The sequence below is a fragment of the Gopherus evgoodei genome, chromosome 22, assembly GCF_007399415.2.
Source record: "Gopherus evgoodei ecotype Sinaloan lineage chromosome 22, rGopEvg1_v1.p, whole genome shotgun sequence".
Lineage (NCBI taxonomy): Eukaryota > Metazoa > Chordata > Testudines > Testudinidae > Gopherus > Gopherus evgoodei.
Genome location: NC_044343.1, coordinates 4,663,820 through 4,683,827, shown reverse-complemented (window position 1 = coordinate 4,683,827; position 20,008 = coordinate 4,663,820). Strand labels below are relative to the sequence as shown.

The 20,008-nt window shown below is 55.0% G+C and overlaps 1 protein-coding gene across 2 annotated transcripts in view; it reads left to right on the top strand.

Moving 5' to 3' along the window:
- Nucleotides 1–18,726, top strand: part of MIDN (midnolin) — a 31,193-nt gene extending 12,467 nt beyond the window's left edge. For both annotated transcript variants that reach the window (XM_030540534.1, XM_030540535.1), the window contains exons 5-8: nucleotides 4,329–4,721; nucleotides 6,085–6,217; nucleotides 6,720–7,013; nucleotides 17,005–18,726. In XM_030540534.1, coding sequence (XP_030396394.1) covers nucleotides 4,329–4,721; nucleotides 6,085–6,217; nucleotides 6,720–7,013; nucleotides 17,005–17,267 — 1,083 coding nt within the window. In that variant the 3' untranslated portion in view covers nucleotides 17,268–18,726. The remainder of the gene's footprint in view (nucleotides 1–4,328; nucleotides 4,722–6,084; nucleotides 6,218–6,719; nucleotides 7,014–17,004) is intronic.
- The last annotated feature ends 1,282 nt before the right edge of the window (nucleotides 18,727–20,008 follow it).

The following is a 20,008-nucleotide window of genomic DNA, read 5'->3' as shown; positions in this document are numbered from 1 at the left end:
CTTTGCCAAGCAAAGGCAGGGAGCAAAGTGTTTGTTCACGAATCCTCCCTCCCTTCCCAGGACCCTCCTCAGCCAAGAAGCAGCGGGGCTGATTGTGCCCGGTCCCTCACCCAGTGTTGAGCTGCTGCCGATTGAAAAGCCATCCATCCCTCTGCGCTAGGGGTGGGCGGGGTGCACCCGTGACCGCTGCTGGGGTGTCCTTCTCACTAGGGTGTGTGTGACTAAACATCAGCACAGCCTGGCCTCCTCCCCACAACCAGGATTGCTGTGTGTGTGTCTGACCTGGTCCCCACTGACTGCTGGACTCTTCGGGGCAGGGAGGAAGGGGGCAGAGGCATGGCCGTACACCCTCAGAACCCTAGGGGAGCTTGTGGGGTGGTCTGGTAGAGAAATCAGCTGCAGTTTGCTGGCAGGAAGGGTCAGAGGTAGCTGGGATCCCCAGCTTCTGAGAGCTGGGACAAAGGGGCGAGCTGGAGAGGAGGCTGGAGGAATAGCACCCCCCCCACACACACACACAGCCTGGCGAGGGTTAAAGCTGGCCCACCTTGCGGGTGGAATGCTAAGTGGCAGCGGGGGAGGAGGAGGAGTGTGGGCTGGGGGGCCCTGGGGTACCACAGAGCCGGCCCCTAGAGCTGGGCCTTTAATATTCCCCCTCCCACCGCCTCGCCTTTCCCCAGAGCAGATGGCGGATGATTTATGCTGCCAGACACCTAGAATGAGTAATGGGGTGGGGGGGGGGAGATGTTGGGAGGGGCATGGGGAGGGGTTTTTCCAGCAGGCTGTGTTCCCTCCTGTCCTGCCACCTCCCTCCAGGATGATTTGGGGCTCCTGTACTTCTTTAGGAGTTCCCCGCTCTTCTCCCCTCTCAGCTGCTCCATCACTGAGCCTGTGGGTTTTGGGGGGGCGGAGGGAGTGTGACTGACTCCTCTCCCCCTTCCCCCATTGTCGGTGTTGGGGTGAGGGGCGTTGAGGCTCTCTGCCTTAGCACTCGCTGCCTGAGTCATGCTGCAGAGGGGCTGCCCTGCCCCCGGAGCGCTGCGCTGGGGGTGCACATGTCCTCGCCTGCCCCCTCGCTGTCATCGAGTTGCCTTCCTGTCCCTGGCCCCACACACACCTGGCTAGGGGGCTGCTTCACCCTGCCTTGCTCTGCGTGACTTGGCGACTCTGCTCTGCGGGGCGGGGGGCAGAAGTGCCCCTATGCCCAGGGAAGGCTCTGAGGCCAGGACTCCCCCTGTCCCATCACTTCTAGAGCCAGGCAGCAGAGCTGTGGGTATTGCAGGAGCTGGGGGCCAGTGGCACAGCCCTTCCTTGCACCCCTCCCTGCCCCCCTGTAGTTTCCCTGCCTGTCTGAGCTGCAGGTGGCCTGGGCACCCACGCTCCTGGCGGCTACGATGGCAGCTGCGTTGGGCCATGGTAACCTCTGTTGTGGGGTCTACACGGGCGGGGATGGGGGCGTCAGTCTCTTCCCCCATCCTCGCATAGCGTGTGATACAGAGTTGGGTGGGGGTTCTCGTCGAAGGCGCTCTGTGGTCACCCTCAGTGAGTGACATACGGTGCTGGTGGTCTTGGCTGCAGAAAGGTCAGGGGTGCGTGTAGGGGGAGCTGTGAAAAGGTGACTAACGGCTCGTGGGTGACAGCTGCTAGGTAGGCAGAGCGTGTGAGCTGGCTGGGCTGTGGGGGCTTCGGGAGAGCCCCCTTCAGCACAGGTCCTGTCGGTGAAGCGACTTTACCCCTGGGGGTTAGGAGGGACTCCCTGCCCAGCTGGGCCTGGATGGTCAGCCTCCCTTCTCATGCCACCACAATGGCCCCCCAAGGCACTTGCTCGACTCAAACCCGCTGTCCACTCGGGGTTGTAAATGGGGGCTCTGTGGTAATGTACTCAGTGACACCCCCCAGCCTCCCTCCGTGTCTTTCCTCCCGTTCCTGATCACCCGAATCCATGAGATTAATTTCTCTGGCCGTGCCCTCCCCTTGGTACATCGTGGGAGGATTCAGCAGCTGTGTGTTTCCCTCTCCCCCCAAGTGCTGACTTCTTCCTCTCACCCCCCCCCAGCTCAAACCCCGGAGGCCCCTCCTCTCCCTGCAGCCTCGCTGATTGGGGTGGGAAATACGTCACAAGGCAGCATGGCAGATGGGGGGGCACCCATCCTGAACTGCCAGACCCCATTGAGGGTGCCCGTACACGCAAGTGCTGCTGGGCGCGGTTTGATACATGGACGGCTTGGATTTCCCTAGTCCCTCACTCCTGCTCGTCAACCTGCCAGTTAATGAGAGCCCAGCTAGCGGGCGATCAGACAGAGCTGGGGCAAGGTGGCATATCTTTGTGCTGAGCACTGGATGGAGCAAAATTCCTGAGCATGAAATCCACAGTGGGTTTTCCCCCTGGGCTCAGCCTTCCTGGTTAAAGGTCCTTCTGGAGATCTCCAGGTGTTGGGGGAATTCCCCTCTTCCCAGCATCCCCCAGGGATGCTCTGAAATCCCAACTACCTCTCCAGGACTATTGCAGATAGTTCAGTGGGTGGTTCTTTGCAATCCTTCTGTGGCTGCTTCCCTCTGGACTGCGTCACTGTGCAGGTATTTGGCTCCAGTGCAGCCCTGGAACCCAAAGATCTAACTCAGAAATGGCCACTGAATTGTCGGGGTGTCTGTTTCTGGGCCCCTGGAGTTAATACCCCCGCCATGGGTGTTTGGGTCCTAGCAGCTCACGCTGACGTTGGTTGAGTTTGTGGGTGCTGAGCGTCTCTGGAAGAAAGTCCAGTCCTGGGTGTCTCTGTGGGATGGGAGACCCAGATGTTTCCTTTCCCCTCTTAAAGATCAGACATGTTATCTGCCTTTGTTTCGTGGCTGAGTGAGATGGGCCTCCATGCCCAGAAACTGGGTATACCCAGTTCTTGAACAGGGCAAGTAGCCTGCTGAGGAACTAGCCCCAAGCCCTAGCCAAGAAAGAAGTGGGCTTAGCCCCTCTGATCCTTACACAGCAGTGCTTTGTAGTGGGAGCCCTGAACATGCCAGCTGAGTCATGTTACAGCACCTAGGAGGGCTGCTATTGATCCAGATGGGGCAAGGAGCAGGGAAAATGTGGGTGACTCCCTAGTAATAGCTGTGACCTTGGAAAAGAGGGAGTCAGGTGACTTTTCTTGGCATCCTGTGTGACTGACTGCTGGGTCTCTGTCCCCTGCCACCATGTCAGGTGCAGCAGGCTTGGCAGATGCTAGACTAGCTGGGGAAGAGAAGCCTCTTTCAGGCTATAGGGAAATGCAAATGAGCAGCTGTGCCAATGAAAAGGGGTGCGTGTGTCATTGGGGTGGGGGTGGGCAGAAGGCGTCTGCAGTAACAGCCATAAAGAGTGTGTCAGAGGGTGGATTCCAGCCCCTGCTGCTGGACCTTGTCCTGCTGTGGGGAGGGCCCCCCCACGCCCAGCTCTGGTTAATCTCCTCCTGCCCACTGCGGGGAGCGGCTGTGCGGGCAAGTTTATCACCAGGGTGGGGTGGCGACCCTCCCGTTTTTTTGGAAAAGCCGCCTCTGTCAGTTTGCTCCCCTGACACCACGGGTCATGTGGGGACAAGACGTGTCAGGCGAGTCCTGCGGGCCCTGAGCTTTAACTCGTCAGGATCCCTGTCCCCTGGTTTCCTGCTGGGATTCCGGGGATCTGGGAGGAGCTTGCTGCTAGGGACTTCCAAGGAGCGAGGAGGTCCCTCTTCTAAAAGGCCAGGCTTCTCTGTTTTAGCCCCGGCATGCCCCACCCTGCTGGGTTCTTCGCACGCTCCCCCTTTCCTGCTTCTACTCAGTCAGCTGTCGGGGGAGCTCTCCGGGTGCTGATGCCCATGTGTCTCTGGGATGGCAGTGGGATCCTTCCAGACCCATCGGCCTCCTGCGGGAAGCGTGGCCCTTCTGTACATGGGCTGCAGGGAGGAGAGAGAGAGAGAGCGCTCCCGGGTGGGAGGTGAGATTTGGCTTCTGGGCCAAGTACCTACCCCAGAAGCACGCATCCAGCTCCTCACCCCTTTCAAATCGCACCCCTTGCCCGAAGTCCTGTGATCAGTCTGCTTGCAGTCAGCCCATGGGGAGGCCATGGGTGCCCCCCTCCAGGGGGACTCCTATTCCCTCATCGAGTCGGGGGGGCCAGAAGCTCATAGCTAGGCAATGGGGAGAAGGCAGCGCCGCTTGGCAAAGTCAAACCAGCCCTGAGCTGTCCAGGCCCGTTCTTGGCACCTGGAACCGTTCTGCTTCCGCTTTGCAGGGGGCCAGACTTTGCTGGTGCCCCCACCTAACCCAAGTGCTACTGCACCGCGACTGAGACTTTGACCCTAACTCTTCTCTTCTCTTAGGTCAATGACTTCCTGTCAGGAAGGTCCCCCCTGACGCTGGCCCTGCGGGTCGGCGACCACATGATGTTCGTGCAGCTCCAGCTGGCAGCTCAGCAGAGTGGGGGGCAGCTCCAGCATCGGCATGTCATCGCCAGCCGGGGGGAGCCCGGGGCAGCGGCCGGCCCCACCCCCCAGTGCAGGACGCTGCACGGAGGGACCAGCTCCAACTTCGCCCGCATCCCTGTGGTGCCCACCTGCCAGCAGAGCCCTGCCCCCAGCCCCGCCCCCTCAGCACAGGGCACACCCATGTACTGTAACGCCGCCCACCCCGCCCCCGTCACAGCCGGGATGTTCCGGTCGCATGGGGCCAGCACACAAACGGTTAACAGCAGCGTCGTCTCCTCCTGCTCAGAGGTGAGTCTGGCTTTAAAAAATAAGTCTCTCAGGTGGGGAGAGAAAAGGGGGGAACTGGGCCTCAGGACTCCTGGGTTCTATTCCTGGCTCTGGAAGGGTGACTGTTTTTCTAGTGGTTAGAACAAGGCCTTGTCTATATCCACTCCTGCCACTGACAGGTCATGTCGCCACTTCATGCCTCAGTTTCCCCATCTATAAAATGAGAATGTTGTGAGGCCTTGCTACATTTTTTCCAAATGCTGTGAGATCCTAAGGGAAATGGTGCCAGAAAAGGGCATAGTGTTATGTTGGTTTTTTATTGCAAAGCGTAAGGCAAAGATCTCCTGCTCTAGATTTTGGCAGGTGGTGGCTGGAGAGAACGTTTCCCTCTGAGAGAGAAGCTGTCCAGGCTGGTCTGTGTACTGCCTCTTGTGCTTTGACTGCAAAATGCTTATAATCCAAGGAAAACCCCAGCCTGCCATGGGAGGAAATAGCCAGCAACCCTCAGGTCTCAAAATAGGATCATTGCTTATCAGGCTAATCACAATCCTTGGCTGGCGTCTTTCATTGCCAAGTACTTCCCAAAGGCAGGCAGCCACATTATCCCCATTTCACAGGTGGGTAAACTGAGGCACAGACAGGGGAAAGCAAATCACTCAAGGTTTCGCAGCAGAGCTGGGAGTAGAGCCCACGTCTTCTCGTGCCCTAACCACTAGACCACGCTCCCTTCCTAGAGAGTGGATTTCTTGGTCTGAATAGGTTCATGGGTCTTGGAGGCTCAAGGCCCAAACGTAAGGTAGATGGTAGCATTGAAGATGCCCTCTAAATCTTTTTCTTCACTGTGAACGGGCCTCGGCCGATGGCGGGTTTGGAACCTGGCTGATTTCAGGTGTTACTTTTGGAAGTGCCCTGTGACTGCATGCCCCAGTTGATATAGCACTGGACTGGCATTGCAGAAGACCTGGGTTCTGTTCCTGGCTCTGGCCTGCTGGGTGAACAAGTTGCTTCACTGTTCCATGTCTGTTTCCCCGTCAGTAAAATGGGGATAATGACACTGCCCTCCTTTGTCAAGTGCTTTGAGATCTGTGGATGAAAAGCACTATTTAAGAGCTAGGCATGATGATGATGATTATGGGATTGCCCTGTGTGGGTGTGGGTACTGCCTTGTCCCAAAGGGTTGAGGGAAACCTCATGCCTTATGCTGGCTGAGGAAATAAGATTGTAACTCTGGGAAACTTTGGAGTTTGGAGGTGGGACTTTTTCCCCCAGCCATGCATCAAGCTAGGGGTCTGCCCCTGTGGCTGTGGGTTAGCAGGAGCTTTCTGGCCCATTGGTGTCTGTTTCTAATGGCTAATAAGTGTCTCTCTTTCCTGCCACTTGCCAGGTGGACTGTAGCTCCCGGAGTAACAATTCTGCCAGCAGCAGCACAGCTCCAACAAACCGATCGCGCAAACCTGGCGCCGTCATAGAGAGCTTTGTTAACCACGCTCCTGGGGTCTTCTCAGGGACCTTCTCCGGTACGTTGAGAGCCCAGGGGACACTGGGCCCAACTTTCCTCTTACCAGTGCTGGTGTGATGCCATGGGCGAGCGCCAGTGCGCATGGCTGGGGAATTGGAGTCTATCTCTTTCCATGCTGCTTGTGCAGAACAATGGGGAGGGGAGAGCCAGGGCTGGACCAGGGCCCAGGTTGGTTGGCATGGTGAGGGCAACTTTTGGTGGCCAATGAGAGCTGAGTTTGATGGGTCTCTTCCTATCTCAGCATCCTGCCTGGGATGGGGGCTCATGCCAGCTTTGGCTGCTAGCCTTCCTGGGAGATTCAGTGCTTCGAACCCCCACCTCCCTCGACCCAGGGCTCTGCACTGTGTTCTGGGGCCATGGGTTGGTCACAAAGATGCTTATGAGGAGCTCCTGAGGGGTGGCACAGTGTGTGCCAAGGGTTGGGCTCAGCTACTGCCCCCCCAAGCATCCCCTACAGGCAGCATGGCATGACACGTCCCCCCGCCTCTTCTCCCCTGCAGGCACTTTGCACCCCAACTGCCAGGACAGCAGCGGGCGGCCCCGGCGTGACATCGGCACCATCCTTCAGATCCTCAATGACCTCCTGAGTGCCACGCGGCACTACCAGGGCATGCCTCAGTCCCTGACGCAGCTGCGGTGTCAGACGCAGTGCGCCCCCTCCTCACACCCGCCCTCTCCAGACCCCGCCAGCAAAACTACCTCAGAGAAACTGACGTCCGCGTCCGCTGCAGCCTCGCAGCCCCTGCACTCCATGGTCCAGTGCCAGAGCCAGATCAGGATGTGCAAGCCCAGTGGTGAGTCTTGCCCCGTGACCGCCCCCCACGTAGCCCTGTGGCCTCGCGCTGTGGCTGGGTTTGCTTGTCCCTGTTGGCTGAGCTGTGGCTTTGCAGCTTGCCCCAGGCCTCGTCATTAGGGATGCTGTGATGTGCCCACGCCGACTGGGCCTGGGTGATGCTGAGAGTGCTATTTTTTTCGGTGGTGTGTAGATGGAGGCACAGCCGAGTAAAAATTAAAGGCCATCAGAGGCAGGAGGCTGGTTCTGTTGATCATCTTAGCTGGGATAGGCCAGTGCCAAGCTCAGAGGAAAAGGGCTGGGAGGGAGGGGAGGGGAGGGAGCTTGTGCATCTCTTCCCTCGTCCCAAGGTCCTTGATGGGCTGTGGGCCCCTGCTGATGACAGAGGAAGTGTGGGTGATGCGGTGGGAAGGAAGGAGGCTGGGTCTGTAGCTGGGATTTGCTTGCTCCAATTCACTTCCTCTGCATATCCGGTTCCGTCTGCCTCTTTGTTCTGTAACTGTCCTGATGGGGCTTCCAGCCAACTGGCAGGGAAGGGGCGAAGGGGGAAGGTGAAAAGCCCTGTGTTAATTCTGGGTTCCCAAGTACCATGATTTACCTTCTGCCGAAAGAAGGCAGAGATTGAGCCTGGTTATGGGTGAAGCCCTCCGCTAGAAGTGCTGGGCTTAATTCCCCTTGTAGAGCTGCCTGTGCTCAGACCACACCTTACGCTGCAGAGTAAAGTGAGCCTGTTTGTCTATTTCTTTATTTTAATGAATGGCCCTTTTTCCATTTTGTCCCCAAAGCCTCTTGGCCTAAGACCCCAGACGGCAGAAGGCTAACAGCAGAGTAATTAAACCAACCGAGGGTGTTGATTGACAGGTGTGATAGGGGTGCTCTGTTTACACAGTGTGCTGGGCACAATAGGCCACATGCTCAAAGGTGTTTTGATTCCTAATTCCTTGATTTCAGTGGGAGCTAGGGGCCAAAATACCAGTGAGGATCTGGTCCTATAGAAATGGAAGGTCCCTGCCCTGACAATCTTACAATGCGCATCAGTGCTTTGCTTCTGTAGTGCTATTCTCTTTAGGTCCTCTGCTTGGGATTTGCATATTAAAATGTGCTGGTGTGCCTATGCTTTCCTGGCTGGACACCAATTGGAGTGCTGCATAATCGCTCCCGTTGGAGGGACCCGGTATCAATACTCTCACCCTTCAATGGGCAAGCTGGGGGCTATGCATTTAATGTGCATGTTTCTCTCCCTTTTTTTTAATTTCCTCTTCGCCCCCAGTTTGCATCTCATCAGTGCAATTAAGGTGCTCAGTGGTTCCCTGGGGAATTTGCAAACCTATTACCTGTTTCTTATCTGTGTGTTTATCTTCTCTCTCCATCCCTAGTAGGGGGTGTGTGTGTGCACACACTGAGTTAATGTGGAAAACCACATGGCTGGTGTTAACCCATTCAATGGGCACGGGCTGTAGTTGGCTGATTACTCAACCTGGGTTCTAAAAGCTGCCAAATTATATCACTGGAAGAAGACTGTCAATTTCACTTCCTGTTTGGTGAATTGGACTTGAGGGGGAGGGGGAAACTTGTCCTGGCATTAAAAATAATTTTAAAATTAAAACCTAAGACTTAAAATCAAGAGTGAAGATTTACACTGGTGAATTTTGGGAGCCCAACATGATCTGAACATCAGAAAGTACGCTTTGAAAATCAGGCCCCTCTACTATCCTGCCCAGCACTTTTCATCCATAGATCTCAGAGCGCCTTACAAAGGATGTCAGTTTTATGAACTCCCCACTGACCCTTCACAGATGGGGGTGGGGAAGGGAACTGAGGCACAGAGTTGTGCCCAAGGTTACCCAGCAGGGCCGGGACAGAGGAACAGAACCCAGGTCTCCTGAGGCCCCCTGTTGTGTCCTAGCCAGTAGGTGTCTCCAGTCGGAAGGACACCCCAAAAATCACTAGTTAGTTGTGAGAATCTTGGCTAAGGATTGTGTCAGCTTTTAGGGGCAGGGGCTGCGCACACGTATGTGTGTTTACAGCAACTGTTAAGGGGGGAGGGATCCTAAGGCTGATCAGGTCAGCTGTGAACAATATAAGTTGGTGTTCATAGGTGTGACCTTGAGGCTTGGTCGCATGGTTCTGGAGAAACGCACACGTGTGTGTGCACATGTCCTACTGTAGGTCTGTGACTCTCTTTGGCACAGTTGGTGACATTCAGGACTGTTCCATATACTGGGGGCACTTAATTCCTTTGGGAAACTTTTTTTTGCCCCACTTACTCAGGTGTTTAAAATGGGGGACCCGAGTGCTCTCTCCCCCCCCATTGTGGCTGCTGGCTGAACACTTCTCCGAGTTGTCGGGCTGTTTATCTTTTATATGGTCGTTGAACCGTGTTCTGAGTTGTTCGAATGGAGTCACTCCACCTGGTGGCTTTATACCAATGGGTAACTTGGTCTGGGGTGTGCGTGTATGGATTTTGGAGGTCTCCTGGAAGATTTTATCCCTTCTGATTTCATTCAGTGGGCCAGCATCTCCTCCCCCTTCCTTCTTTCCCTCCTGTCTGCCCTTGCTGCTCTGCCTCTTCTTCCGGCTACAATGCAGCCACACACGCACGCCCCCTTCTCCACTTGCCGTCTAAATCCAGGGCGAGACAAAGGGTCCTATTCAGAGCCAGGGAGGCTGGTTGGGGAGGGGTGAGGAAGAAAGCACTTGGCCTCTGGTTTGGCATTTTTGGCCTGGCCCTGAGGAAGCTGTAGGCTGGGGACATGCTGCAGAAATAGAAGCTGGAGGGAGGGTTTGTGTGTGGGGTCAACACAAAACAATCCTGCTTTCTCTTCCTGGCAGACATGAAAATATACTTCCCACCCCTTGCCCTGAGCCCTTTCCCAGCTGGGGGCAGAGCCCTCTGTCTGGGTGCCAAGCTTTGGGGTGCTCCTAGGTGGACTCCAGCCAGACATCGGCCTGGAAAGGACTTTCAATTTGCCATTGCCACTTCCCGAGCTGAGACCTGCCCTAGGTTATGCAGGATTCTAGAAGTCAGATGTGTGCTCCTAGCCCTGATCCAGTTTGGCAGCTGCAAGGCTCATGAGCTTCTGCAGAGGTGACACAGACCAGCTATTGGTACAGTCTGTTCAGGCACCTGTGTGCAGGCCTGGGGGAGGCAGTAGGGTGTAGTGGTCAGAGCACAGGGTCAGGAGTCAGGACTCCTGGGTTCTATCCCCAGCTCTGGGAGTGGAATGGGATCCAGTGGTTAGAGCAGGGGACTGAGAGTCAGGACTCCTGGGTGCCATTCTCAGCTTCGCTGATGGCCAAGAGGCTCGCCCTCTCTGTGCCTCGGTTTCCCCTGGTGTGGGACTTTTTCCTGACATCTCACACAGGTGGGGGTGGGGCAACTTCTGCAGCTAAACCCTGGCGCTGCCAGCCAAGGGCTTTGAGGTCTCTCCAAGGGCAGAGCGTCAGTTAGAGGCGGTGTATGCTGTTGGTAAGGCAGGGCCCTGTCTCCACCCCGCCTGCCTGTTCCCATGGCAGGGCTCGGCTGGGGTATGCGTGTGGGAGGCCCCCACTTATCTGCAGGGAGCAGCTCTATTCACCTTGAGCTTTTGGCCCTGCGCTGCCCCCTCCCATCCCCAGAAAGTTAATTTCTTTCCTTCCCGCCCCCTCCTTATTCTTCCTTTCATGATGCCGGAGCTGCCGAACAGGGCTTAGCAGGATTCTTGCGCCCGGGGACGTCACTGGCATGTGAGATGGGCAGCTGCCCTCCCTCGTAGGGAAGTGTCTCTTGGTAGGGGAGAGAGAAACGAGACGTGGCAACCAACCAGCTTCCGAGCCGCCCAGATGCTGGCTGCTGCTTGCCCTGGGGCCAGGGAGGGATTCGAGGTGTCTCTCTGCTTGTGGGGACCAGGGGAGAGGGTGTTGTCTTCAAGTGATCTCCCTCCACCTCTCTCCATTCTCCTTTCCTTTCCCCTCCATCCTGCCTTCCCAAGGTCATTGCTGCCGGCTGCCTAGCAAACCCCAGCCTCCGGCTCCAGCCCTTCCTACATTCTCATTTTCCCCCTCTCTGGGTAAGCTCCCCTCCTCTGCTCAGAGCAATGCTGCTTCCTCTCCGCCACCCCCCAGCCTGTAAGTCCTTTCAAGCCCCCCTCGCTGGGCTCGACCCCCCCCCCCAGCTGCATTCCATCCACCCAAGCTTCCCGCTCTGTTTGTTCAGTTGGCTCCCGCCTAGGGAGGTGGGCGCTACAGAAAAATAACTGAGGAGGAGGGAGAGAGAGGAGGAGAAGAAAGTGGTAATGGTGGGGTGGAATAGAGGCAACAACAGAGGCCTGCTCCAGGGGCTGGAAATGTGCCTGCGCCCTGCAGGAAGCTGACTCTGGCTTCCCCCCCACCCCTTTTCTAGGATTGGGGAGGGGGCGGGGGTCATGCACCTTTCACTGATTTTTATTTTGAAATAGCTTTACCCACTTTGCTTCCAGCCTCTTCTCCCCCCCATCTGTGTTGATTAAACTCTGCGTGTGATTGTGGGGGGAGGGGACCTAACTCCCCATTTAATTCATGCTCCATCATTATCTAGGGGTTGAGGATGCTTTTGTAAGCTATTGACCCTGGGACCCCCCAATTGCAAAGCCTCATGCATAGTTAGAGCAGGAAATGGCTGGCTCTCAGCTGGAGATGATCTGTTTTGGGGGGCAGTGGGGGGCTGTTGGAACAGCCCTCTCTCCTCTTCCCAGCACCCAGTAGGGATTTGAAACTGGGGCAGGACGGGGTGCTGGGTGGAGAAGGAGGGGCTCGGCAGATAGGGTGTGTCTGAGACGCACTCCCTCAGGCGTGGAAGGTAGCATCTCTTTCCCCCGCCCCCCAAGCAGTCGCTCGTCTTCGTACACCTGCACCGCTCGAAGCAGGAAGGGAGCCGGGACTCCTGGCCGCCCCGAGGTTCCTTCTCTGCAACGATTTGCTTAGAGAAAAGAACTGAAACTGGAGTCACTCGCGTTTCTGAAAGCTTGGGCGGGGGCTGCGTGGTGTTGTGCTGTTCAAATGTGATTCTTTGCGCGCCCCCCCCTTCCCTCCCGCCCACTAGGTCTTCGCCTCTCAGCCAATGCAAACAAAAGCTGGTTGGGGCCCGAAAGTCGCGTGCAAGTGCTCCCAGAGAGCCTGAGCAAGGCCTGGTGGGATGGGAACTAGGCCAGAGCAGCCATCTTGAAACATGGCTGCTGTTGAAGGACTCAGGGCTGCCTAGTCTCTTCTCCCTCCCTCCCCCCAAACTGCTTTTGCACTGCCGTTGCTGGTGGAAAGATAGAATGGGCTGGATTCTCTCTCGTTTGGGGCTCACGGTGCCTGCATGCTGCATGGCCACCCAGCCATCTTGCTGCGGCTTTGCCCGTCACGTGACTGGGGGCATGGCTGGGTCCCATTCTGCAGGTCCGGCCCTCAGCCTTCCCAACCCTGGTGGCTCCTCTCGGCACCACCGTGCTCAGGAAGCGGGACAGACCCAGGGCTCGCCAGCAGGGAGGGCTAAGATGTCGGGTGGAAGACATTTGGGGGGTGGTTGGGTTTTCTGTCTCGGAAGTGGCAGCCCTACTCTGAGGCTGAGCTGGCTTCCAAGGACCTGTTCACGCTGGCATCCGGGTGGGTCTGCATGCAACTGAGGGACAGTGATCCCATCTACCCCACAAGGTGAAACAGTGTTTGACCGACATGGGAGGGGGGGAATAGGGCAGATTGAACATGTAGTCACCCATTTGTCCCGCTCCCGCCGTGGTGACTTCTCCCAGTGGACGAGGTCCTTAAGGTGGTCTGAAATGGGCTTTAAAGCGTGGTAGCTGCATCATGGTCCAGGACCCTCCCTTTATTGGGGAGGAATAGCTCAGTGGTTTGAGCATTGGCCTGCTAAAACCCAGCATTGTGAGTTCAATCCTTAAGGGGGCTATTTAGGGATTGGGGCAAAAATCTGCCTGGGAATTGGCCCTGCTTTGAGCAAGGGTTTGGAGTAGATACCTCCTGAGGTCCCTTCCAACCCTGAGATTCTATGAGATTCTACGAACTGGGCTTCTCCAGAGCCTGCTCAGCCCCAGCAGGATCTGGCATGGGTGTGAGAGAGGGGAGATTGATGCTCCACCTCCTCCAGCTGGGGGGTTTAATAACAAGGTTCATAGACACCTTCACCCTGCAGATCCCTTCTGCCCCGTGCTAGAAACTGGCTCAGACATGTTTGCAGCTGGCATATCCACAGGTAGGGGGGACAGTTCTCCATTTTTTCTCTGAGCAATCATCCAAGCCCCAGTGACCTCTGGCCACATACCCAGCTGTCCCAAGCTCCTGGGAACAGTAGCGCTGCTGTGTGAGGACTGATCTGGCCCAGACTGGCTCTCGGCTGCAGGGGAAGTAGCTGAGAGAGCTCTCACGGAGGGAAGGGGTGAAGGGGGAGGGCAGGCACACAAACCAACACTGTTGCTTGTGTTTAGCCGGCTATCCGCAGCGCCCCGCTGGCTCGCACTCCAGACAAACAGTGCTAGTATTTCTGCAGGGATTTTTTTCATGTCCCCAGTCCCCTTTCCCCCTGGAGGGGATCCTAAATATTTAAGGCTCACTAACAGGGCTTTGCTCTCTGGGCTGTGCATGCCGTGCATGCCTTTCCGCCCACTGATGCAGTCATGGATGGCAAGGGGGCCTGAGGCATCAATTGCATTTGGAGAGGGTCTCTGCAGCAGAGGTGTTGGGGGAGCACTGAGGGGAGCTCTAGTGGGAGGGCTCTGGCAAGAGCTGCCACCAGTGGGGAGGGGGTGGTTCAGCTGTAGCTGCAGGGGAGAGGCTTTGGCTTGGCTTTAGCTGAGGGAAGCTGATTTCAGGGGCCCTTCCCCATCTGCCATGGGGCTGTCATGCATAGCTATCTCCCTGCCCTGTGCTCCCTGGTTCTTGGCTGAGTTGGGATCAGGACCCTGCAACAGAGAACAGCTGGGGGGCCAAGTTGGAGGGACCACACCTGGGGATCCACCTCCCCCAGAAGTCTGGGCATGTGTGCGCTTTGATTCTAGGTTTTGGGATAGGTGATTTTTCAACTAGTCCGGGAGAGCCATGGGATTGGGGCCTCTGGGCCAGACCCCAACACAAATAAGTAATATTAACTCTCTGGAGCCTCTAGGCTCTTGCAAGGCCCCGGTGCTCCAGTATCAGAACCCCTCACCAGTATGTCCAGCCTTCTTCTCCCAGCCACCACCCCCCCAAGAGCTGCAAGAATACTACCCCTGCTTCACAGATGGGGGGTGGGGGAGTGAGGCACAGAGACCAGGGAAAACCTGATTCCCTTCCTTGTAATGAAGGAAACTGGGAACCCATATTTTCGGTGTCTCAGTTCTGTATGCCCCCCTCCGCCCCCCCCGCAACCTCAAGGATGCCCAGTGACCGTCCTTGTCCACTCATGGCCCTTGTGGTTCTGATCCCAGCTTGGGGCCTCGTTGGTTCTACTTCCCTCTCTGCCAGGCTGCAGAACCGTAATCCCCTCTCGGTCCCTCGCCGGCCCACCTGGTGCCGCAAGCTCCCTCCCCTCTCCCAGCGCTGTGGGCAGAGAGAGCCGCTTTCACGGCCAAGTTTATTATTGAGTGGGATCCTTTTTTCCTCTTTCTCCAGCACTGAAGCCCATATCTATAAATGTGCAATTGTTCATCCTCCCACTTGCTGCTAAAGCAAGTGGGGCGCTTGCTCTCTGGCGCGCACTCGCCCCGGCGCTCAGAGCTTGCGCTCCTGATGGAGAAGAGTGGGTGGGAAGCAGCCAGTGGCTTCTGTTCCGCTCAGTAAGGGGGAGCCCCCCCCATTAAAATGCCCAAAGCTACCTCTGCCAATGGCACAATCTCTCCCTTTGCAGGGAGAGTACCCAGGCAGCGTCCCTGCCTACCCCTTCCTCCCTGGAAACAGAGCTGCCCTGTGCTCTGTGGGACCTCTCTCCTGGCTTTTTGGGCTCATCCACTGTGGGGCCTTCTCCTGTGTGGGTGTGCACTGGCTGTAGCACCCTCTGGGAGGCTGTTTTGAGGTGGAATCCAGCCTGGAGGAGGAGGGGGTCTTAATAGCCTGCTCCCCGCTCTCCTGAGGCCAAGCTGTGGGTCCAGGCTTCCCCATTGCTGTGCGGTCTCCTGTCTGCCTGCCTCTTGGAGGCAGGGGATGGTGGCATTTTGGGGGGCTTAAGTGGAAATTCCAGGGGGGCTGGTACAGCCAGGACTGGGGATCAGACTGGGTGCACTTTGTGTAGGTCACCAGGAAGAGGGGGAGTGCTGGGAGCTGGAAGGGCCTGTACAAAATGGTTCTTTCCCAGCTACCACCCCCAACTCCCCCACAAACACACCGTGCTCTATTTATCCTTGAATATAGGAAGGAAGAAGGGTGTGTGTATGGGAGGGGTTACGTTTCCTCTCCCAACCCCCTGCTGTTTCCATGGCGATAAAACACACACGATACTGCTTGAGAATTGGGGAGATTTGTGTCGATTTTTGGGGCATGTCTGGGATTTTTGGGGCATGTCTGTAGTCCAGGAGGGGGAGGGGTAAATAATTATTTGGAGGTTAGGGACTGAACGGCGTGGGGAGCTCAGAGGGACTCAGGAGTGGGGCAGCCGGTGAGCATTCGGTGCTGGGGCGGGATCGCTCCTGATGGCCAGACAGGGGAGTCCTCGGTGTACGGCCTCCGGCTGCCTGGCAGTTCAGCAGCAGTCTCTGACCACTGTTGCTGCCCTAAGCAGTCTCGGTTCCTGCCCCCTAGTCCAACTTCTCCCTCTCCTTTGGGATCCTGCTGGTAGGAAGGGTGCTAGGATTTGAGCTTTCTTTAGACTGCCAGAGGTGGTGGGATCCAGGGAGTAGAACAGGGACTGGGAGCCAAGATTCCTGGGTTCTGTTCCCAGCTCTGGGAGAGGAGTGGTGCCTAGTGGTTGGAGCAAGGAGCTGGGACTCGGGACTAGAACCAGGGAGTCCCAGTTCTGCCGCTGACCTACCGGGTGACCTCGTAATGCTTAGAAAGGCCTGTTGAATCAAAAAAGGCAACAGTGTTCCCTCTAGCGCATCTTTTAGTGCTCTGCCAGGTCTAGTATTTAAATTGTTCCCACTTTGTGCCTCACTTTCCCCATCTGTGGATAAGGGGATAATTCTCGCCTACTGGTTCATGTGGTGCTTGTAGAGCCTTTGCTGAACGGTGCTGTCGAACTGGGATGCTTCATTGTCGCGAGGTTTATTTTTTTTCACTCCCAACTCTACCACTTGGGCAAGTCTCCTGGGCAAGTATTTTCAAAGGGGTGGAAGGGCGGTAGTTACATAAGAACGGCCATACTGGGACAGACCAAAGATCCATCTAGCCTAGTATCCTATCTTCTGACAGTGGCCAATGTCAGGTGCCCCAGAGGGAATGAACAGAACAGGTGATCAAGTGATCTATTCCAAGCTTCTGGCTAATAGCCATTGATGGACCTATCCTCCATGAACTTATCTAGTTCCTTTTTGAACCCTGTTAGTGTCTTGGCCTTCACAGCATCCTCTGGCAAGGAGTTCCACAGGTTGACTGTGCGTTGGGTGAAGAGATACTTCCTTTTGTTTGCTTTTTGAACCTGCTGCCTAGTCATTTCATTGGGTGGCTCCTAGTTCTTGTGTTATGAGAAGTAGTAAATAACACGTCCTTATTTACTAGTCATGATTTTATAGACCTCCATCATACTCCCCTCAGTCGTCTCTTTTCCAAGCCGAAAAGTTCCAGTCTAATTTAATCTCTCCTCATACAGAAATTGTTCCATACCCGTATTCATTGAATCCATCTCCTTTATGCAGCTGGTGCATACATAAATCCCATTGAAACCGGGGTGGGTACTTCTGCATCTGTAAAATGGGGATAATAATCTATTGAGTAGCAGGGGAGAGCCCCTGCCCCGATGGCTTTGTAATGTGCTGTACAGCACTGATCACAGTTGGTAACGTAAGCAAGAACCCAAATGTTGAACCCATAAAACTAACACATGCCCCCCGATTGCTCTTTGGTTTCAGGTGACCGTCTGCGGCAGACTGAGAACCGCGCCACCCGCTGCAAGGTGGAACGCCTGCAGCTGCTGATGCAGCAGAAGAGGCTGCGTCGGAAGGCACGACGGGATGCCCGGGCCCCATACCACTGGCTGCCAAATCGCAAGTCCAGCCGGACCAACAGCAACAGCAGTGTGTCTAGCGAAGGCAGCCTGGACCTAGACTTCGAGGATTCAGTGTGGAAGCCTGAAGTCAAGGCGGACCTGAAATCAGAATTTGTCGTAGCATAGACCCCCAGGCTGATGTGAACGAACAGGGCCTGTGGTGGGACGGACGCTGCAGGGGAGAACCAGGACTCTGATCTCTTCGGTCCCATCGCTCAGATCTCCTCTGTATTCGCAGGATGCCTGGGGTGGTCCTGGGCGACGTCTGTCGGAAAAGCATGGAGGAGTTGCCCCATTTTTTTTAGTTTTGTTCCTGGTTTATTTTTCAGAGGGGAGGGGATGGGATGGGGGTGGGGAAAGGAGCTCTCCAGGACACGTGATGCGGGGAGACGAAGAGCTGGAGTTTCAAGCTGGCGAACTGGATTTTGTTTTGTTCCTATTTGAATAATAAGTGGACTCTAACATGCCTGCCTTACACCGCCGCCGAACCAATAAAGCCAACACACGAGAAACTGAACGGAGCCCGTCTGGCGAGTGGGACAGGCGCTGGACTTCCTACTTTTTTTTGCAGAGCGGAGCTCGCTCGTCGGAGGGAGAGGGGAACTGTGGTTTATCAAAGCTGCTCATTTTGCTGTGAAAGACCCAAGCATGCACAGTACGGGCAGGCGCTCCCTGGAGGCTCGGAGCCTGGCGCTCGCTATATATATATTTTTTGGGGTGGGGAGGGCTGCTGTGCATGCTTGGGCCACGTGGGATCCCAGAAATTTGGGGGCTGTTTATTTTTCCTTCCCTCTTTATATGTAGCATTGCTCAGCTGATTTTAATTTTATTTTTTTAAACAATTCCAATCCCGTCCCATCTCCACACAGTTAGGTTGCAGAAGAACCCACATGCACTTTACAGGTCTCAGTTGTGAAGTAGTGCCAGGGGCAGTCCCCATACACCCCCACACACACACCAGTAACAGCTTTGTGCTGGCTTTTGGAGATCTGTTACGGACCCTCAGAGGAGATGCTATGGGCATCCTCACGGTGTGTTTATTCCCCACCCCCACCCCCTGCTTTGCATTGTAAATTACAATGCAGTGGCTCGATAATATTTTTATTTTGGTTGTTTGGGTTTTTTTTTTGCGTGTGTGTGTGTGTGGGGGGGGTGTACTTAATTCTGACTCCTTGTGGCAGCAAAGGTGGCTTGCATTATATTCTATGGAAGAGGGAGGGAAAATAAATAGATTTCCCCTCTGCTGCAGAGACCAACTTTTTACGTTCAGAAGTTTTTTTCCACCCAGCTGTTGGTTGTGTTTTTTAACTTAAAAAAGGAAAATTTTAAGAAAAAAAAATAAAATAAAATAAATCCAGTACTTGGTAATGGCTGTTTGCAGGCCTTGGGGCTAATATTTATAGACATTAATAACTTGACTGAGCCAGTACTGACCTAGTGTTGCCTAGACCGTAGAAATCCTTTTTTCTGTCCTGGTTTTTTCTTTTTTCTTCACTCTCCTTCCCCTGTCAGGAGATCTGTGCAAATAGAAAAACCCCACGTGATGTGTTTTTTGTCTGTAAAAGTCTTTTGTGTGTGTTTTGGGGGAGGGGTGGGAAAGGAGGGGGTGGGGGAGGGGAGGGTTGGGGGAAAGATCAAAGTTTTCCATCTTTACTTTTTTTTTTTTTTTTTTAATTTGGGCGGTATGGATGCAAATAAACTTTAAAATAACGTGAACAATTGGGAGGGGGGGGGATCAGGAAAGAAAGTAGCAGCCCCTGTGCATTTTTCTGGGTTTTTCCCTTTTTTGGTAGCATTAACTCAAACTTGGGGAGAGACAGGAGCCCTTGAAGCATGGTTAGCTGAAGAGAGCATGGGGAGGAGGGTGGGGTGGGATTTTGTCCCCCTCTCCAAGGGGACTCGAATTGGAATGTTACCCGTAGAACAAAGGGCACTGCTGGTGAATGAGTTAATTCAGGCCAGAGCGGGGCTGAATGGAGTTGGTGCTTTTATTTCTCTCTCCAAGTCGAAAGGCGGCAGGGAGGGGTTCCCCACTTGCCTTCGGTCTTGCTCTGGGCCAAGTGTGCATTTGGGGTTAGAAATTCCTAGTGCTGAGGCGTCTGGGTTTCTACTGCTGTATTCCCCCAGCACCCTCCCCGCTGCAGCTGCCTGTCCCATGAAAGGAAAAACTTGAAGCAACTTTGCCACTAGTGTATCCTGTTAGCTGGGTACCACTCACGGCCCTCTTAGCTGGGGGGGGGAGTGTCTTGGAGTCACATGTCCATTTGAGGGAGGTGGGGACTGTGGTATCATTACCTTGGAGCGACAGTGCCCCGGAAATCCAGGCAGGAGCACAGTTGGGCCAGGATTCTGGGTCCTTCTGGTTTTTAAACTCACTTGTGGGTTTGGGTTCTTTTTAAATGAATTCTCCCCAAATGTATTGATACTGCTGTGCCCCCCTGAAACTGCCCCACCAGCCCCCCCTTTTCTTTATCCCCCACAATTGTAGCAAGAATCTCACCTGTGAGCTGTTGTCAGTCTCTCTATTGTGTACTAACCAAGTCCCCAGTAATGTCCATTCCTTCAGCATCTCGGGACCATAAATTTAGCGCCTCGGTGCTAGCTGATTGGCTCGGCCGCTTTCCGAGTCATGATGGGTACCCCGCCTCCTCTGCTCACGTGACACCATTGCACGTCCTGTTTTCCCCAGCTGTGAACTTCCTTTGTATGTATTGCTGTAGGTTTTTTTTTTTAATTTTATTTTCAAACAAACTTTTTTTTTTTAAATTTTGAAGTCAATATTTAAATGTACTATTTTGTACGGTGTGGGCGTGTGTGCACTCCTCCCATCATCCCCTTCTTGTCCTGGTTTTTTTTTTTTAAATCTA